Source organism: Solanum stenotomum, chromosome 12, assembly GCF_019186545.1.
Source record: "Solanum stenotomum isolate F172 chromosome 12, ASM1918654v1, whole genome shotgun sequence".
NCBI classification, from domain to species: domain Eukaryota; kingdom Viridiplantae; phylum Streptophyta; class Magnoliopsida; order Solanales; family Solanaceae; genus Solanum; species Solanum stenotomum.
This window is the reverse complement of record NC_064293.1, coordinates 30,179,467-30,198,001: the sequence shown is the minus strand read 5'-3', so window position 1 is coordinate 30,198,001 and position 18,535 is coordinate 30,179,467. Positions and strand designations below refer to the sequence as shown.

At 30.9% G+C, this 18,535-nt stretch overlaps 1 protein-coding gene and 1 long non-coding RNA gene across 2 annotated transcripts; both read right to left on the bottom strand.

The window, feature by feature from the left end:
* Nucleotides 1–12,224: 12,224 nt before the first annotated feature.
* LOC125849003 (uncharacterized) lies at nt 12,225–12,883 on the bottom strand. Its single transcript, XR_007444573.1, has 3 exons — nt 12,801–12,883; nt 12,626–12,719; nt 12,225–12,473 (listed from the first exon to the last, which is right to left on the bottom strand). It is a non-coding gene; the product is annotated as an uncharacterized LOC125849003 (long non-coding RNA).
* A 260-nt stretch (nt 12,884–13,143) lies between these two features.
* Nucleotides 13,144–14,688, bottom strand: LOC125847307 (DNA replication licensing factor MCM6-like). The gene is made up of 5 exons (XM_049526955.1): nt 14,303–14,688; nt 14,093–14,218; nt 13,852–14,014; nt 13,269–13,462; nt 13,144–13,180 (listed from the first exon to the last, which is right to left on the bottom strand). Exons 1-5 carry the CDS (start codon nt 14,389–14,391, stop codon nt 13,144–13,146), a joined length of 609 nt encoding a protein of 202 aa, XP_049382912.1. The 5' UTR covers nt 14,392–14,688.
* Between the last annotated feature and the right edge of the window lie 3,847 nt (nt 14,689–18,535).

Genomic DNA, 18,535 nt, shown 5'->3' with positions numbered 1-18,535 from the left:
GTGGATAGGTTCGAGTTATAGCTGAAATTGTTCACGAAGCATCATTTATAACAATATCTACAATTTTTAACATACTTTATTTTGTGGTGCATGGTGTCAATTACTAATATTTTAAATATTCTCGTTCTACCTCGTTTTACCATTATATTTTTTATTTGAACACCATCGTAATATTCCTTAACCTATTTATATCGTTGACATTTATTGCCATATATAAGGTTACTGTCAATTTTTAAAAATAAAGACAATTATTATTATATTTTATATATACTAATGTATTTTTAATTGTCATTTGATAAATAGATGTAAAATTTATACTCTCCGTCCATTTCTAATTGTCATGATTTCCTTTTTTAGAGTCAAATTATAAGAACTTTGATTAACATTTTACAATGTATTTTTTTCATCATATTGATATGCAAAAACTTGAAATTTATAGTATTTTTCATATAGTTTAATATATATATTTTTTGTTTAAAATATTAAATTAATATAATCTAATTTAACTTTGTAAATAAGTTAAATTAACTTTTGAAAAACGCAACATAATAATTAAAAATGAATGCATGAAGTAACTATTATGTTCAACTATCATATCAATAGAGATTTATAAATAATAAGCAATTGTTTTTTTATTTATCTAAGTTTAGGGTAATAAGGTTACTTGATACTCATAATTATGAATTAAAAATAATAAATACTCAATGAAATAATATACACACATTTTACTAGCACTATGGTAAGAAAATTCTCTTGTTTATTTATTTTTTATTGACTCGAATCTACCCCGTAAATAAAAAGAAAATGATTACTCCACTATCCACGTGATCCTCGTTTGCTAAAATGGCCTTTTTTTTGAGACTTGGTCTTATTATTTTGGGTCCCATATAAGAAGGGTAGTTTGGGAAATTTCACACAAGGTCACATTTGAATACTTTAATTAATTAATATGGCACTATTGCAGCGTGTTCCTTTGGGTCATGGCAGACGGCAGGCTTCCAAAGCCTTGACCTTCTACGTTACTTACGGAGGTCGTTTGGAGTGAGGTATAAAATGTAATAATTTTAGAGATAGCATGTAAAATTATTTTATTTTATCTTTGATTGGAGATATTAGATCGTTCTAAAATTATTTATCTTATCATTTATATTTTAGTGATGAACATGATAAAATAACTATTTAAATTAGCTTATTCCGAATCGAGATAGCTTATTCCTAACCAAATGACAACTAAATCCTAATTATTATTATTATTGTTATCTCATTAGTAAGGTAAGTTAATTAGTTGACTATCTCTTTTTATTTATCCAAATATATTGCTTCGTTGCCATTTTAATATTTTATAAAAGAACAAGATATCAGATAAATCACCTTCTCAATTAATCATGTGACCGCAAATCTTATGGATTTGTAACTATGTCTATCTGTTTCAAATAATGATAAATTATGGTTATTAGTAATATTCATATTCATATTCAATTTACTTGTTCTATCATTAAGCTCGTTAAATTTGTTATAAATAATTATAGATTAGTAAATATTCATGCTATTGCCTAAAAACCAAAGCAAATGATATATTTTTTTATATTATCAGTATATATAGATCGAATAAAATCTGAGTAAAATTTATGGTTTTGTTTATGTTGTAATTAGTTGAAGTTTACTATTTGCAGAAGTCATTGCTTTTAAGGTATGTTGGGATGCCATGTTTGACCTACCTGTACTACATACAATAGTACTCCCAATTTGGAAAATTTCTAAATTAAACGAATTCTTCAATTCTTATCTTCAAGTAGTTGAACCCAATTAATACATTAATTACATTATTAAATGCGTCTATTCAAAGTTTGTTTTTCTTTCCGATTGTAGTGTTCAAAATAATTTTTAATAGTCTTACTTATGTATATAAAAAAAAATATTATTCCTAGGTTTTAAATGCAATAGAAGAAAAGGCGTGTGTTGCGTGCGTGTGCATGTAATGCTTAATAAGAAATTTTATGTGTTTTTTAATTGAAATTGATATGTATAAAAAAATTAAATTTTAAAAAATATGATTTTTTTTTATAGGAACATGACTTTATCATGTGTTCAGGTGCTCATTGAAACACGTTATATGTAATTCGAATATTTTTAAATAAAATTTAGTGACAAGTTTAAGAATTTCAAAAAATAAATTGGGTTGACGATATATATAATCAATCACGAGGAGTGTGTGAGTAGTAATTTTTAAACAACTTATATATCAACTATAAAAGCTAAACAAAAGTATATAGTATCAACTATGAGATTGATGACACTATATTATTAAAGGACATGGTAGAATCTTTGTTGGGTGTATCACTCTGTGTAAAAACAAATATATATTAATTAAATTTTTAAAATCTGCTTATTTAAAATAATATTATTACTATATATTAGTGGTTTATGCTTGACTAATCAATTTTAAAATGACTTGTCAATATTAGCTAGATTAATCATCTGTGTCGGGCCATTCTAATTGATTTTGTTGATTCGGACCATTGTAGGTGCCCGGTACTTCTCATCATAGACCACTATATTGACTCGGGTCTGACATGTTGTGTCTGTCACGTGTCGATCTTTAATTTGAACGTTGAATTCAAGTTTATTTCTATAATTTTAACATTCTAAAAACAATCTAAGTTCCCATTTAATAGAATTTAAAGTTGAAACTTGAAATTTGAAAACTCAAGTTTAAAAATTTTCAAAACTACGTTTGAACATGCATTTTACTTAATTTTTATTATTTTTTTGAGTTTCATGAGTGAAAGTCCCAAAAAATCCAAAAACTAATATGAGCTAATTTTTCATATTAATCTAATTAAATTTCATAACCCAATGATTTAAAAAAAATATGATCAAATTGCTAGCTAAAATTTATGAACGGTTAGTGTCTTTAAATTTTATAGTGAAAATCATTCCAAAGCAAAACTATGCTTTACAAGTATTACTATAATAATAGACCTCAAGGTCAATTCTCATTCCACTTAAAAAGAAAAAAAAAGTGTTAGCAAAAGGAAAAAAATTAATATCATTGCTCTCATTGGCAATTACAAAAGGCAAATTTAAATCGACCATAGATTTCACTTAAATGTTTATTTGAAAAGCATTTATCTTTTTTGTCCAATTGGGAATATGACTTTGTTTCCACAATAAATTCAATGATATAAGAAGCAAACACAAAATATCATATGCCAATCCATCATCCACTAAGGATGTATCGTTGCGTACGTATTTATTTATCATACACAATCTCAACCAGTGCTAGTCCAATGTGTAACTCATTTTGTCCACGTAAAAATGATTTTTTTTTTTGTTAAAATGGGACTTCGATGTGAAACTTAATTTAATTACAAGGATCGAAAAATTGTGCTCATGCTTAATTTTATTTATGTATAGTAAAAATGTTATTTGGATCCGTTTAAGTACCGTGTGACGCGCGCACCTCAACTCATTCTAACGAGTAGGTCAACAACATCCGTGTGATGATAACTTGTATAGTTTTTAACTCCTAATTAAATAAACTTCAGTAACTAACTGAAAAACAAAGCCTTGTGATTTAGACTGTATTACTAATTATATATGTGGTGGGGGTGAAAATGTCAAATGGGATCTAAAATGTGTTTGTACTGAGTAGCTAAGTTGTACTATATACTTCAAAACATGGCAAAGGGTAAGCTAGTCCTTTTAATATTAAAAGGATTAGCTAGTAGTAGTTGATCCAAATGTATCTAAGAAAGAATTGAACTAACTATTTGTTTATGGAAATTAATAAGCCAAGCTTTTACCATCTTACAATTTACAAAATAAACTATCGAGATTCTTCGGATCATATTCCCTAGTATCATCTCTATGTTTATTGCTAATAATCTATCATTTGCTTAGTTATACTCAATGAGCGAGGTAGTAATAAATTCAGTCATCACTATAAAAGCTATTGGATATCGCCCCTCTTCATAAGGGTACATGATTAAAATATTTGATTTATCGATAATCTCTTATTTTCGTCGTCGAAAGGGCTTTAATAACTATACCAGAATCAACAACTTTTTGAAAATTGTTGGAAAGATGGCACAGGTGACCTAAGACACCATATAGAGAGAGCAGATATAGTTGGTGCAATGTCATAAATCTAACTTTTAGTTATGTATGTTACAAAAAGACTTCTCACCAATAACAAGACAAATTAGGACAAAGAGGTTGCTGACCAGATTTTCCTATATAGTTGAATTTATTTAGAAAATTATAGTAATAAGTCACTCTCAATGATTTGGTAAAATTTTATTGTCTATTTCTAGTGAAAGCTAGCTTTTGTTAAGGTTGGAATCGTAACGTTTCCAGCTATCTTTAATATAATTTTACTTTATTATTTGTGATTGAAAAGATGTATTGGAGTTTTAAGGTGCGGGGAAATAAAAAAGAGTATTTTTGTCTCGCGATTCTTTTGTTATCTATAAATTTAGAGGTTTTTTATTTAAAATTATTTACATTGAACTTACAACATTTCTATATCATTCTTTTATAAAAAAAACGTAAGTGTTCAATGTATATTTTTCTCCATCATTTAAGTTTGTTAGAGTTATTTAATTTGCATTACCTTACTATTATTATAGAAACACTTTATTAATCCAAATATCTTGGTAACAATGAAGTGGTTACGTTATTTGTGGACTCGTGAAATATTTTTTGGTTTTCCATTCTAACCTATGTTTTAATTTCCTGATTATTATGAACATAATTAAATAACATGATGTTTTTCATATTATATATGGTTTTATGAATCCCAAAAAAGAAGGAAAAAAGACAGGATTTAGTGTGTGTGTGGGGGGGGGGGGGGGGGGGGTGGGGGAGGGGGGCTCTACATTTCCTAAGGTGCATTTTATACTCAATTCCTAATAAAAAGATTTCAATGCTCTGTATATGGTATCTTTATCATTTAGCTTTCATGTAATAATTTTGAAGACGTAACTTTAATATATTTTTATTTTATCTTCAACCATTCACTTTGCACTGCCTAGATAGAACTATTTATAGCTAAATTCTAAGGAGCAATTTCTATGGATCTAGGCCTCGTTAAGTCCATTAACCGCATATTTACTTCAGTTACATGACGGCTTCTCAGACTTCTTTTGTAATGACTGACAGAGATCTCAAACTCTTTGGAATTCGCATTCAACGACTTGACCCTTGATAATTAACTTATCTTGAATTTGTTTTGTCCAGTCACAATTTGGTCCCCGATCCTGTATTTCAAAAAACATAGGTGGACTTTGTTGATATAGCACCAACCCAATTGTCTTGACTCCGAATTTTTTATGGTTATATATATTTATCTTTATCGGCCACGTTGTGAGGATAGTATTTGGTGTCATTCATATTGAGTCACTTTTGAGCTATTCTTCTTGTTATTTGTCGCTTTCTAATATCCATCCACCAATTTTTATTTCATACATATATGTAACTCAATATACATATCCTTAAATCACATTAACAAATTCAATTGGTACTCTAAGTCATCGGTTTAGGAGTAAACATCTTTGTAATTATCATTTGTTTTAATTGTTTGTGTGTGGCTTTTGCCATATTAATCTTTCCTACAACAACAATAATAACAATAATAATTAAAATAAATAAATTGTTCAACTATAGTCTCTCTTTTGTATCGATTGACAACACACGCTTTCGTTATATATCTTTATTAATAGTATAACAGTTTAATTTCACCACTAGGAAAACACATCATGTTACTTTACAATAATTCTACATGTATTTGTTTTATTATCCAAACCAAAATGATACATATATGGCTTTTCTACTTTAATTTTATCTTTGCTATGATTGGTACCTTTTGAAAGGGAACTTAATGCAATTCTAAAGTTGAGCTCATAGGTGGCTGGAGCACCATTTAACCTTTTTCTTTCATATTTTTATTAAAACAAAAACAAAAACAAAAAAAGAATAATCAGAATAAAAAGTAGTCCTTTCTTAATTAAGTTATTAATAATGTAGGCATACATAAGAAATTAACATCATATATGCATATGTGATGAATAATACAAATAGTTAACATAAATTGATTGTGAATTAGCTTTTTATACAAATGCTTAATTAGAATCGTCAAAATGAATTTGGTCAGTATAACATATTCAACCTAACCTATACCTTACTAGTAACTAGTATTTTTTATCCAATTTTAAACTTGAGGCTATTAAGTTCAACCTCACTTAGCATGTGATCTCAATAGGATTGAGGTGAGATTGACCTTTGAAGTTAAAAATAAAAATAAAAATCCATAATTATCTAATATTTAAGATCATTCATATAAATCATTTATTTAACTTGTTTTTTTTTCTTTTTTTCATATCTTCCTTTTTTGATTTCTTGAAACTTTAGTCAGATATGACTCATCACATTATAAAACCCTCATTAATTTGTTTCTTAAATGATGGTTGAGTTCATATTTTTGAAGTTTTACATGAATTTCAAATATAAGTCTATAACATAACAAAAATATAAAAATGTACTATATTAGAAAGAGATTAAAAAAAAACACTTAAAAGGTTGACCCATCATAGCCCTTGGTCCTCTTGGATCTGGATTAAGCTTGCATTTTGAAGGCCCATCAGTGAAAAGGGTCAGCCCTGCCCCAATCTGTTAAAGTATATGGCCCACAAAGGCAAGGCCAACTTATTTTGCTAGGGCTTTTTACGTAACTACACCAAAAAAAAAAACACAAAATTGGTCGCGTGCGTGTTATATAATGTATTGATATTATATAAATAATTATGTAAGATGTCAATATTGTATAAATTATATAATTGTATACATATAATATACAATTATGTATCAGAAATGTATGTCCATCCATAACATTGTTATTACTATAGATTATGGAACGTGTACATCAAAAAGAAGTTTCCTGAAAGCTTCCTTGTTTGTATGACTCATTTTCAAAAGAAAAAAAAAATGAAATGTAGGTTGTTTCATCAATACATTTAGGGCAATGGCTCAATTATGAACAGAAATCGTGAAATATCCAATATAATGAATCAATGGAGAAGTAAATGAACTTTCAATTGTTACAAGGAAATAAAATGACATTTCTATTATTTCGCTTTAGCCATAAATAATATTATGAAAATAATGAGAAGAAGAAAGGAGAAAGGAAAACAACAAAGAAGAAGAAGAAGAAGAGTAATGCAACAAAATGCACTTGGGATGGAATAAAATGAGTCGAATGTTAATTTTATTAATAATTGATAATTGAATTATTTTGAGTAATAAATTTTGTCCCAACAAATATTTTGCCTAATTTTTTTTATATTGACACCTTTATCAATGCCTCTTACTTGTCATTAATTAAAGGTGTACAAAAAAAATATCGATAAACCATATTAAGTAGATGAGTTGAATCAAATAAAATAAATTAGTATGACTTGGTTTGGAAAAAAAAATTGACCGTGATTGATTTGGTTTGATTAACTAAAGAAAAATCAAGTTGAAGTCAAACCAGTCTGACATTATATGTGTACAATTTAAAAAAATATTTATTGTAATGTAACTTAAAAATATTTTTTAAGTCCTTTTCATATTTTTTTTGTGTATTAACATTTTATTTCAAGTTTGAACTTAGATATTTTGATTGGTCCAATAGGTTTTACAGCTCATAATTGTTACTAACTAATATCAAGATCAAATCATTACAATTGCTTATAAAAAATTCAACATTAAAAATGACAATGATATTATATATCTGTTGTAAAATAATTAAAGATGGATGCCACATTGCCATGTGTAATACTCACATAGAGTCTATCTCCATCACAATTAAAGATGGATGCCATGTGTAAGATCTAGGACTGGGCATTCGGTATTTCGGTATTTCGGTTCGGTTTTGGTTTTTTTTTTTTGGTTTTTTCGGTTCTTGTACCACGTGTACCGAATAACGAATTGAATTATTTTGGTTCGGTTCGGTTTTTATTATTTCGCTTCGGTTTATGTTATTTCGATTCAATTTTTGTTAGTTCGGTTTTTTTGTTACAAGAGGGTAGTCTATCGTGAATAAGCATCACTAACAGAACGGTGCTTGGTGTCAACGGAAAGAGAGCTGGTTTCAGATTCTTCTTCTCTACCTGTTGTACTAAGATGCCGCACGACCTGCTGGTCGGCTGACCGCTTCTACTGGTCGGCTGATTGCTTCTGCTGGTCGGCTGCTAGTCCACCGGTCGCTGGTCGACGCGACAATACAGGAAGTGAAAGTGGGAAAGAGGGTCAGTGAAAGCGGCGCCGAAGAAGAATGAAAACTCAAGTTAAAAGTGAAGCGTGGGTTATTCAGTGACCTAATTCAATTGTGCATATACTAATATTTATTATTTAATAATTAATATTAATAATTAATATAATATATTTATTATAATTATAATATAATATATTTCGGTAAACCAAAATACCGAATAATACAAAAGTCACATATCGAAAACTGAACCGAAATACCGAAAAATACGAAAATTTATACTGAATACCGAATCGAAAACTAAAATATCGAAAAAATTCAGTTCGATTCGATATTTCAATTTTTCGATATTTATGTCCAGCCCTAGTAAGACCCACATAGAGCCTATCTCATCTTAGCTTATAAGCATCCTACTTGATGCCCAAGTTTGCTTCATTTCCTTTGGCGATAAATAGCCATAAGCTCGTCTATAAAGAAGATATATGAATACATATACAATACCGTTTTTCTCTCTTTGCTTGTTGATTAACTTTACTACTCTCCTTTCGGTTCTTGTTGTTAATTATAGTTTTACTTTTAGTTCTTATATAACACATTATCAACACGAAGATGGAAAGTTTCATCATTATCTCATTTTGATCCACGTTCCCCTATGTGTGAACATGAAGTCTAGAAGATCATCTATTTGCAAAGCATAGCAAATCAAATGGCAGACGCATTTACTGAATTAAAAAAGATAACAAAATCAAATATTTTTGTAGTGAATGTGCCTATCCGAATTAATGTCCCAAAAGGACCATCTACAAGTGTCATGGCTTCTGAATCACAAACACGCCTGAAGCGTGGTAGACCATTGGGTTCAAAGGATAAAAATTCTAGAATAAGTACGAAAAATGACACTACAAAAGAATCTCATGAAGAGATTCAAAATCTGATTAATCCTAATATTCTTGGAGAGATCAGTGAACCCGAGACTCAAGTGAATAAAGAACTTTCAATAAGTTCTACGGGTGATGGGATAAATTTAGATCGGTCGGAAATCATAATGGATAATGTTTTCGCATATGATGTTGCACTTAATCTTATGAAAGACAGTGAGGATCTCGAGCCTAAATTTGTCGAAGAATGTCGACGAAGATGTGATTGGCCAAGAAGGCAAGAGGCAATTCAATCAGAATTAGACTCACTTGCGAAATGTGAGGTTTTTGAACCAGTAGTCCAAACACCTAATGATGTTAAATCAGTTGGCTATAAATGGATATTTGTACGAAAAAGAAATGAGAGAAATGAAATTGTAAGATACAAGGCACACCTTGTTGCACAATGATTCTCTCAACGATCCGATGTTGACTATGAAGAAACATATTCACCGGTTATGTATGCAATAACTTTTCAATATCTCATCAGTTTAGCTGTACATGAAAACCTTGAAATACATCTGATGGATGTGGTCACAACTTATCTTTACGGTTCACTTGATAATGAAATTTATATGAAAATTCCAGAAGGACTTAAAATGCCCGAAGCATATAGTTCAAAACCTCGAAAAATGTGTTCAATTAGATTACAAAAGTCATTATACAACTTAAAACAATTAGGGCGCATGTGGTATAATCGCCTCAGTGAGTACTTGATAAAACAAGAGTATATAAATGATGTTATTTGTCCTTGTATTTTTATTAAGAAAACAACATCGGGGTTTGTTATTCTTGTTGTTTATGTTGAAGACATTAATCTCATTGGAACTCCAGAAGAGGTCCAAAAAGCAATTGAATATCTAAAGAAAGAATTTGAGATGAAAGACCTTGGAAAGACAAAATTTTGTCTTGGTCTACAAATTGAACATTTAGCAGACGGGGTCTTCATCCATCAATCTGCCTATATTGAGAAAATCTTGAAACGATTTTACATGGACAAAGCACATCCATTAAGTACTCTAATGGTTGTCCGATCACTTGAAGTGAGTAAGGATCCGTTCAGACCTCAAGAAGAGAAAGAGGAACCTCTTGGTCCTGAAGTACCTTATCTTAGTGCAATTGGTGCATTTATGTATCTTGCTAATGCTACGAGACCCAACATAGCATTTTTCTGTTAGTTTATTAGCAAGATATAGTTATTCCCCTACACGAAGACATTGGACTGGAATTAAACATATATTGCGATATCTAAAGGGGACTAGTGATATGAGTCTGTTTTATACTAACAAAGATAGTGCAGATCTTGTTGGTCATGCAGATGCAAGTTATTTGACCCACATAAAGCTCGATCTCAAACAGACTATCTGTTCACATATTGAGGTACTGCTATAACATGGCAATCTACAAAGTAGTCCATTGTCACTACTTCTTCAAATCATGCTGAGATAATAGCTATTCGTGAAGCAAGTAGAGAATGTGTATGGTTGAGATCAATGATACATTTCATCAAAGAAAGATGTGGTTTGAAGTGTGATGTCAAGGTACCCACAGTGCTCTTTGAAGACAATGTTGCATGCATAGCTCAATTAAGAGGAGGCTTCATAAAAGGAGATAGAACGAAACACATTTCACTAAAATTATTTTTCACACATGATCTCCAGAAGAATGGTGATATTGATGTTCAACAAATTCGCTCAAGTGATAATCCAACAGATTTATTCACTAAACTTTTACCAGCCTCAACTCTTGAGAAGATGGTACACAAGATTGGAATGCGAAGACTTAACCATCTGAATCGTGATCTTCATCAGGGGGAGTAGAATACGCGTTGTACTCTTTTTTCCTTAGTCTAGATTTTGTCCCATTAAATTTTCCTAGCAAGATTTTTAATGAGACAACAAGCAATGCGTATTAGGAAAAATTATATATTTTTATTGCTTCACTAGAACTTTTCTTTTACATGGACATCTAAGGGGGAGTGTTGTAAAATAATTAAAGATGGATGCCATGTGTAAGACTCACAAAGTCTATCTCCACCACAATTAAAGATGTATGCCATGTGTAAGACCCACATAGAGCCTATCTCATCTTAGCCTATAAGCATCCTACTTGATGCCCAAGTTTGCTTCATTTCCTTTGGCTATAAATAGCCATAAGCTCATCTGTAAAGAAGATATATGAATACATATACAATACCGTTTTTCTGTCTTTGTTTGTTGATTAACTTTACTACTCTCCTTCGGTTCTTGTTGTTAATTGTAGTTTTACTTTTAGTTCTTATATAACAATATCTATATTTTAGTTTCATAATGTTTTAGACAAGTGAAAATGCATAACTTAGCTTACTTTGTTTTGGTAGTTTTAATCATTTAATTATAGGGAAAAAGTCTGAAATATATTTTAATTTTGTTCGAAATTTTTGTTACGATACCAAACTTTGGAAAGGACCTTTTACCCCAACATTATTTAATAGTGTATTTTAAAGGTATATATATGTGCCCACGTGGACATAAAAAATATTGCATAATTATAAATAGTAATGTGTCCACGTGAGCACATATATATCTTTAAAATACACTTTTAAATAGTTCGGGGGTAAAAGGTTCTCCATAAAGTTTGGTATCGTAACAGCAATTTCAGTCAAAGTAAAAGTATTTTTCAAACCCTTTTCCCTTTAATTAACGATAGTACTTATTAGTCTTACTTATTTTAGAATGACTTAGTACTCTTAGATTATGCTAATTTTATTATGATTTATTAGCTAACAATATTTATTTTACGCAATTTTATTATTACTAAATATTTTAATACAATGTCATGATTTGCCTCACAATGTTTTATGTTACTTTTTTGAAAAAACCTTACATAGTTGTATTCTACTAAAAATTTAAAAATTATTTGGAGCATGAGTTCTATATTTTTATACTATGAAGATTTTATCACCCCCGTAATTTATGAAAATCTCGAATCTAGCCATATTAAATTAAAATATATCAAAATACTCTTTCTTACTCCAAAGATATCCCTAGATATCATTATAAATCTGTAGTGTTTGTTTAAAGGTCTATTTGTATTGTTATATGGAAAATCAAACAAAATTGTTGGCTTCTCTTCTGGCCTTTTAACAAAATATTGTTTCTTGGACATGTACACCATTCCCATTGCGATAAATCCCATCTAAAGATCCATTGGCAAGAGTTGTTCCATTTCGATGCAATTTTTCACCATTGCTAAGAGTCCATGAGTCGGTGTTCCACCCTTCTTCAAAAGAGAAACAAGCTATCCACATGCTGCTGCTATAAGCCCTGTTCAGAGTACCATTAGGAGTTGAACTTCACGGTTAGAAAGATCTTCATTCTCTTAATTCCTTCAAGTTTAGTTTTATGCCTACAAATCAAATAATCTAAAGATGTATTCAAGCTGGCTATGAGCACAAGGATAAAGCAGGGAGGAATACCTAAGAACACAGCAGATGGTTTTCCTGGCCTTGATTTAAATTCAGGATGAAATTGAACGCCAATAAAGTACGGATGGTTAGGCAGCTCAACAATCTGTAGAAGAAACAGAAACTTAAATCAATAACACTACCAGTATCTATCATGAATTCAAAATGCAATTATATAAAGGTTCACCTCCATGCCGCAACCAGTTTCATCTTTGCCAATGAAAGAAAAGCCAGCATCTTCAAATTGCTGCACCTTATCAGGATTCACCTACACAGCACAAAATAAGTTTTTAGAATACATCCCTTACTAAAGATATCACATCTTATAGTCCACATATAGTTATACCAGTCCACCTAGATGTGCAATAGTTACACCACAGTTCCAAATTTACAGAAGAAAAAAAAGTGGTGTACCTCATATCTATGACGGTGCCTCTGATCTACAAAGCTCCGGTTGCCAAATCTGAGAAAAGATATAGTTTAGCCACTGGGTAATATCAATAGGAGAAGCTCTCCAGAATGACTTCAAATCAAGATATAGCCAACAACGGTACCAGTAATATGACCCTGCAACAGAGTAGGCACACCAATGAGAATGCAACATATCCGTGTTAAGTACTAGGTTATTCTACCAGTATAAAGTGATTGTACTTACGTGTCACCTGCTCTGGTTTGTTCCACAATGTCATGGTGTAGAATGACATCAAGTGATCTTGGAAGGGACCCTGCTGGTATCTCCTTGGAGGTCTCCTGCATTTGGACCCTCTGCCAGTCTGCAAATTTGCTCTCTTTCCTGAGTAATGCCCACCTTGCTTTGTTTTGACATGTTGCATTCATACAAATTATGGGCTACAAAGACATAATAATAAGATTAAAGAAGAGTGATAAACATTCGAGAGAAGATAACAAATAGTCAAATTGGTAGACATGGAGTATACAAATCACTAGATAAATCAGTGCATGATCACAAAGCCTATTCTTGATCACCTCTAGGAATATCCAACTTTGTGGTGTTGTTAATTGTGAGCCATTGAATTGTGGCATTGGTTGACACAATTGTTACTATTGTTAATCATAGCATAACTAAGTTCCCATTGTGCTTTACATTAGATAAAAAAAAGGTATACTTTCCATCTTTGAGAGATTCCACAACTAACAAGGCCAATTACTACACAACCATGAACCAACAACAATAAAAATGGCCTCTTATTGACGGTTGAATGACTAGGAAACTAAACCTCGATATATTTGAATAGCTGTTCAACATTCTTGATCACAGTTCCACAGTCCAAGCATTTGAAGGTTCCCTGTAGAAGCTCTGGTCGGACCTCACTGGAATGAGTTACCACTCCAGCTACCGACACCAATTTCCCTATCTCTGAGGTAGTCAATTCTCTCAATCTGGGCCCAATTCCCAAATTAGCTAATGGTAATTAACTAGAATCACATAAAAGGGGGCAGCGTTATATGGAAGCGAACCTCTTAATCAGGGGAAGATTGTAAAATGCGACGTTGATATCCTTGTTAGGATTATCATCTGTGATGAAAGTGGGCTTCAATTCCATCACGAATCTCTTGCAAGCATTTTTGAGATAGGATTCAAACCTACGAACGAAATTCAAAGTTTGAGTCTTTTTTTACTTGTTTTTCAAGATACACAGTGAAAATGCAATATCAACAGCAAAATACCTGAGAAACTCATCGGAAATGGCCTTTTGGAGGATATCGTTGAAGCGCGTAACGTGAGAGAAATCAATTGAACATAGTATTGGACTCATTAGGTCTCATGGCTTCAATATCCGACTCGTAAAATGGCTCACGTGAGTCCGCATCCACTTGAAAACTGAAAGCATAATGTTAGATCCAGAAAAAAAAAAGGGAGAAATTGTTCAATACAAATTAAAAGAGAAATTTGAGAGGAACTCCAAGAAGATGTTTTCGACCCGAACGGCTTTCTCGTCGACAAAATACCCGCCACCGCCATAGCTGTCCATTTCTTCATCTTCAAATTTCTCAAAGAGAGATCAAAAAACAAGTGAAAGTTTCAGAGAAAGACAAAATAGATATGGAGACGATTAGGGGTTTGACGGGAAAAAGATATAGCCGTTGTTCTCGGGTTCCCGCCAAATTAATCGTGCACCACTCACGTCACGTGGGCTTTTGGGCCGTATTAGGTCTCCAAAATCCAATCCAGTCGTAAACGCAAATCCCAAAATCACTCTTTTTTGAAACTCACATATAATCACTCAAAAATAGTCTAATTATTCTCCATAGTTATAGTTTGATAATTACAATTCATAGCTACATGTTATAGGGAGGAGAGAGGCGAGCGAGACTGGGAGTGAGAGGAGAGAGGCGAGCAAGAGAGGGCAAAGAGTGGGAGAGAGACGAATTGTATATGTATATCGGTTAGATAATTGTATATTATACATATGTATTTGTATATTCTGGCGAATTATACATATACAAACGTGGCTAATTATACAAACTCGAAGTCAGCACGTAATTAATGTATAATCTTAGTTGCGAGTGATAATTATAGCGAAATATAGCTATGATGAGTGATTAAGTAGTATAAGTTTGCTTAACCGCGTAATTTTCCCTTCTTTTTTAGGTTATGGCCTACGTTTGAAAAATATTTAAAGACTAGCCATTTTTGGAACAACTTTTGACATATGTGACCAAATTTCAAATATTTTTATCAGAAAATATAGAATTATTGGTAAGGAATAAAATGGAGGAGACATATAAATTAGGAAACACATATGATACAACTTCAGGCTTATATAATTGAACTTTAGCCGAACCTCCCAGTTGATAGATAATTTTATAATGAGAGAAGTATCCAAAACCCTCTTAAATTTGGTATAAATTATTAGTTTCATTTGTCAATTATTGACGGTCTTAAAAAATACTAGTTTATTTGATTAATTAAAGCTAAATATACCCTCGATCTTGTAACATTAGTGAAATACACCTGTCGCGCCCCATTTTTCACAAAAAGAATTTCGGTACACGACCTAACAACACTTTTGGATTTGTTGAATTGAAGAGTCGCCACCTAACAAATTAAGGCGCCTTAGGGCACCAATCTAATCTAACTAATTAATCTAACTAAAGGGTCAATGAACTAGAAATCATGTAAGGGTTTAAATTACCTCGAGGGGAAGGTGTTAAGCATCCCTCAAGGTCCACAAAGGTGGGTCCCGACCATATCTCATACAATTTATGTAAGGGTTACAAGTAGCAATTACAGTCACTTTATTTATTTGTTATTTAATTAAACATGTGTGCTAGGTGATATAATAAACAATAAACAAATAGTAAGCATGAAAACAATTAAAAAAGATAAGTGAAAAGACAGAATTATACACAAGTAGATACACGAATCAATTTTTTATTTATTAAACAACCCCAAACAATTACAATTATAAACAAATAAAAGGGAATAGGGAAGGGAGACTCCAAAACCTACACCAATACCCTTTTACGATTCAGTTATCGGTTTATTATGCTCTCGGCTATTTATTCAAAAAGATAAAAACCAATGTTTAGTCGTTCTAAGCTCAAATCGATTTTCATCATCTTCATGAAGGGTTTAACTACTCATACCCCACCTTCAGCATGCATAAGGTCACCACTTAATGTCCAACATGCATTGAACTACTACTACGAAGGTTTTAGACTAAAATAAACTATATGTCGCCTAATTAGGCCCTCTAAACACAAAACAAAACAATTTGGACAAGCATTTAGCACATAAAATCTCATATTGGCCTGTAGATTTTAATTATTAGCATGCTAACAAACACACATAGTTGGTGAAAGATTTCATGCTAAGGGATTGTTTGGTAGAGTGTATAAGAATAATGTTGAATATGATGTATATTAGTAATGCATGCATTAGTAATGCAAGTATTAGTAATGCTTGTATTAGTTATGCTTGCATTATTTCTTTTACATTGTTTGGTTTGATGTATTGGAAATAGCAAGCCTTGTTATAAAGTCTATTAAAAAATATTTGTTTACAAAAATACCCCCACATTCTTTTATTCTGTGCACTTTCTTTTGCAACAGTTCTTTAATAAAACAATCACAATAAAAATTTTTGCTAAACGTCATTAGCTCTTCTTTTTCCCCCAAAAATAAAATAAATAGTTTTTAGTACTACTTAAAAATATTTTTGAGAAAAGTTGGCAAAGAGGTTTATTAAAAACTCAATCTTATATTGTTATTTTTGTGCGTGCACCACATATTGGCATTGAAAGGATCCATAGAAGCACTTGCGTAATGATAAAGTTCTCTATGATATCTATAAATTACGGATTCAAGTCACAAAACCAATAACTTATTGAAATAATTTTACTCATCACACTTTAAGATTGAAAGTATGTCAAAAGTGTAATAAAAAAAAATTGAAACTCATAATTACACTCCAAGATAATCATTTAACGTTGGTAATTCAAGTCATTTGAATACCTCATCGTTTAACCTTCACCTTGCCTCAAAGTCTACCACCAACAAACTAGTTATTTCAAGTTCTCAGTATTCATTTTTTATCAACTCGTTCCCTAGAAGCAATAATATTTATTATTATTATTATTATTATTATTATTATTATTATTATTATTATTATTATTATTATTATTATTTCTAGAAGCAGTTGCTCTATTGTATTGTGCCCCTTTATAACCCCTTTTGTCAATTGTGTTTTGACTTTGAAATACACAGGGAACAGCATCATTTTTGAGTTTTTCATTTATTAAAAAAAAAAATTCTCTGTATCAAAAATCTTAACAAATGCAATAATCTATATGCTTTTTATAGCAATTTGCAAAGCTTACGTTTTGAGAATTGCATTAGTTTACCGTGGAAAAGTATTGAAAAATGTTTTAATAAAGGCTTAGAGGGTAGTAGTTAATCTAATGCAAGTGTTAAAATCCTTTGTATTACTAATACCTAGAGATCCATGGTATTAGTAATACACTCCATAATACACAATAGATTGTGCATTAATTATTCATAACATGAAAAAGTGTACCAAACAAGGTATAACTAATACGCAAAGTTAATGCATGCATAATTTTTGCTAATACACTCTACCAAATGACCCCTAAGTGTGTAAGCATATAATCACATCAACATAATAATATTTATTTAGAGAGGGCAGAAACGCTATTATAGAATGCAAAAAGCAATTATTAACTGATTTTAAGGAGGCAGAAAGTTATTACAGAAAAGCAAATTTTAGTTATCAACTGATTTTTAAAGGGGCAGAAATATTAAAGCAAAGGGTTCATTTAAGTTAGCTGATTTTAATCAGGACAACAAATAAGTAAAACAGTAATAATGCAAGCTAATTAAAAGCAGAGTTTGACTCGATTTGGCAGTTTATCTAAATGGGCAAATTTTAAAAAAAATGGATATGCTGAGAATAATGTCACAGAATCTGTCAAAGAATAGGCAGAAAATATGCAAAGCAACTTTTATTACAGCTTTTAACATACTGGAAATAATTAATCTGATAAAATTAATTCATTGAGTCCTAGGCATAATTTCTATAGCAAACTGAATTTATGTACTTCCATGGGCAGATTTTATTAGTATGCTGGAGTTAGTGGTGATAAATGGGCGGGTTAGATCAAATTTGAGCGGGTTAAAAATAGGTTTACATAAAATGGGTAATAATTCAACCCGCTCATATTTGATATGGGTAAAAATGGATTGGGTAATAAATGGGTTGGATAAAATACTAGTTTATCCATATTTTTATGAGTAAATATTACTCTACTTAAGAATTCAACATGGAGAAAATATTTTAGTATTTTTTTAGATGAAATGTGTTGAAAATGCTTCATTTAGTTTTATTGTATCAAAAAAGTAAAAAAAAAAAAAACTTGATTTTTTTTTTCGGGGTTGGAG

Excerpts from the sequence above, each read along its gene's own strand:
- LOC125847307 (XM_049526955.1), bottom strand. The coding sequence starts at position 14,391 with ATGAGTCCAATACTATGTTCAATTGATTTCTCTCACGTTACGCGCTTC. Across the intron at positions 14,219-14,302 it reads ATTTCCGATGAGTTTCTCAG|GTTTGAATCCTATCTCAAAA; the intron begins GTATTTTGCTGT and ends TTTCGTTCGTAG. Across the intron at positions 14,015-14,092 it reads AATCTTCCCCTGATTAAGAG|ATTGAGAGAATTGACTACCT; the intron begins GTTCGCTTCCAT and ends AATTGGGCCCAG.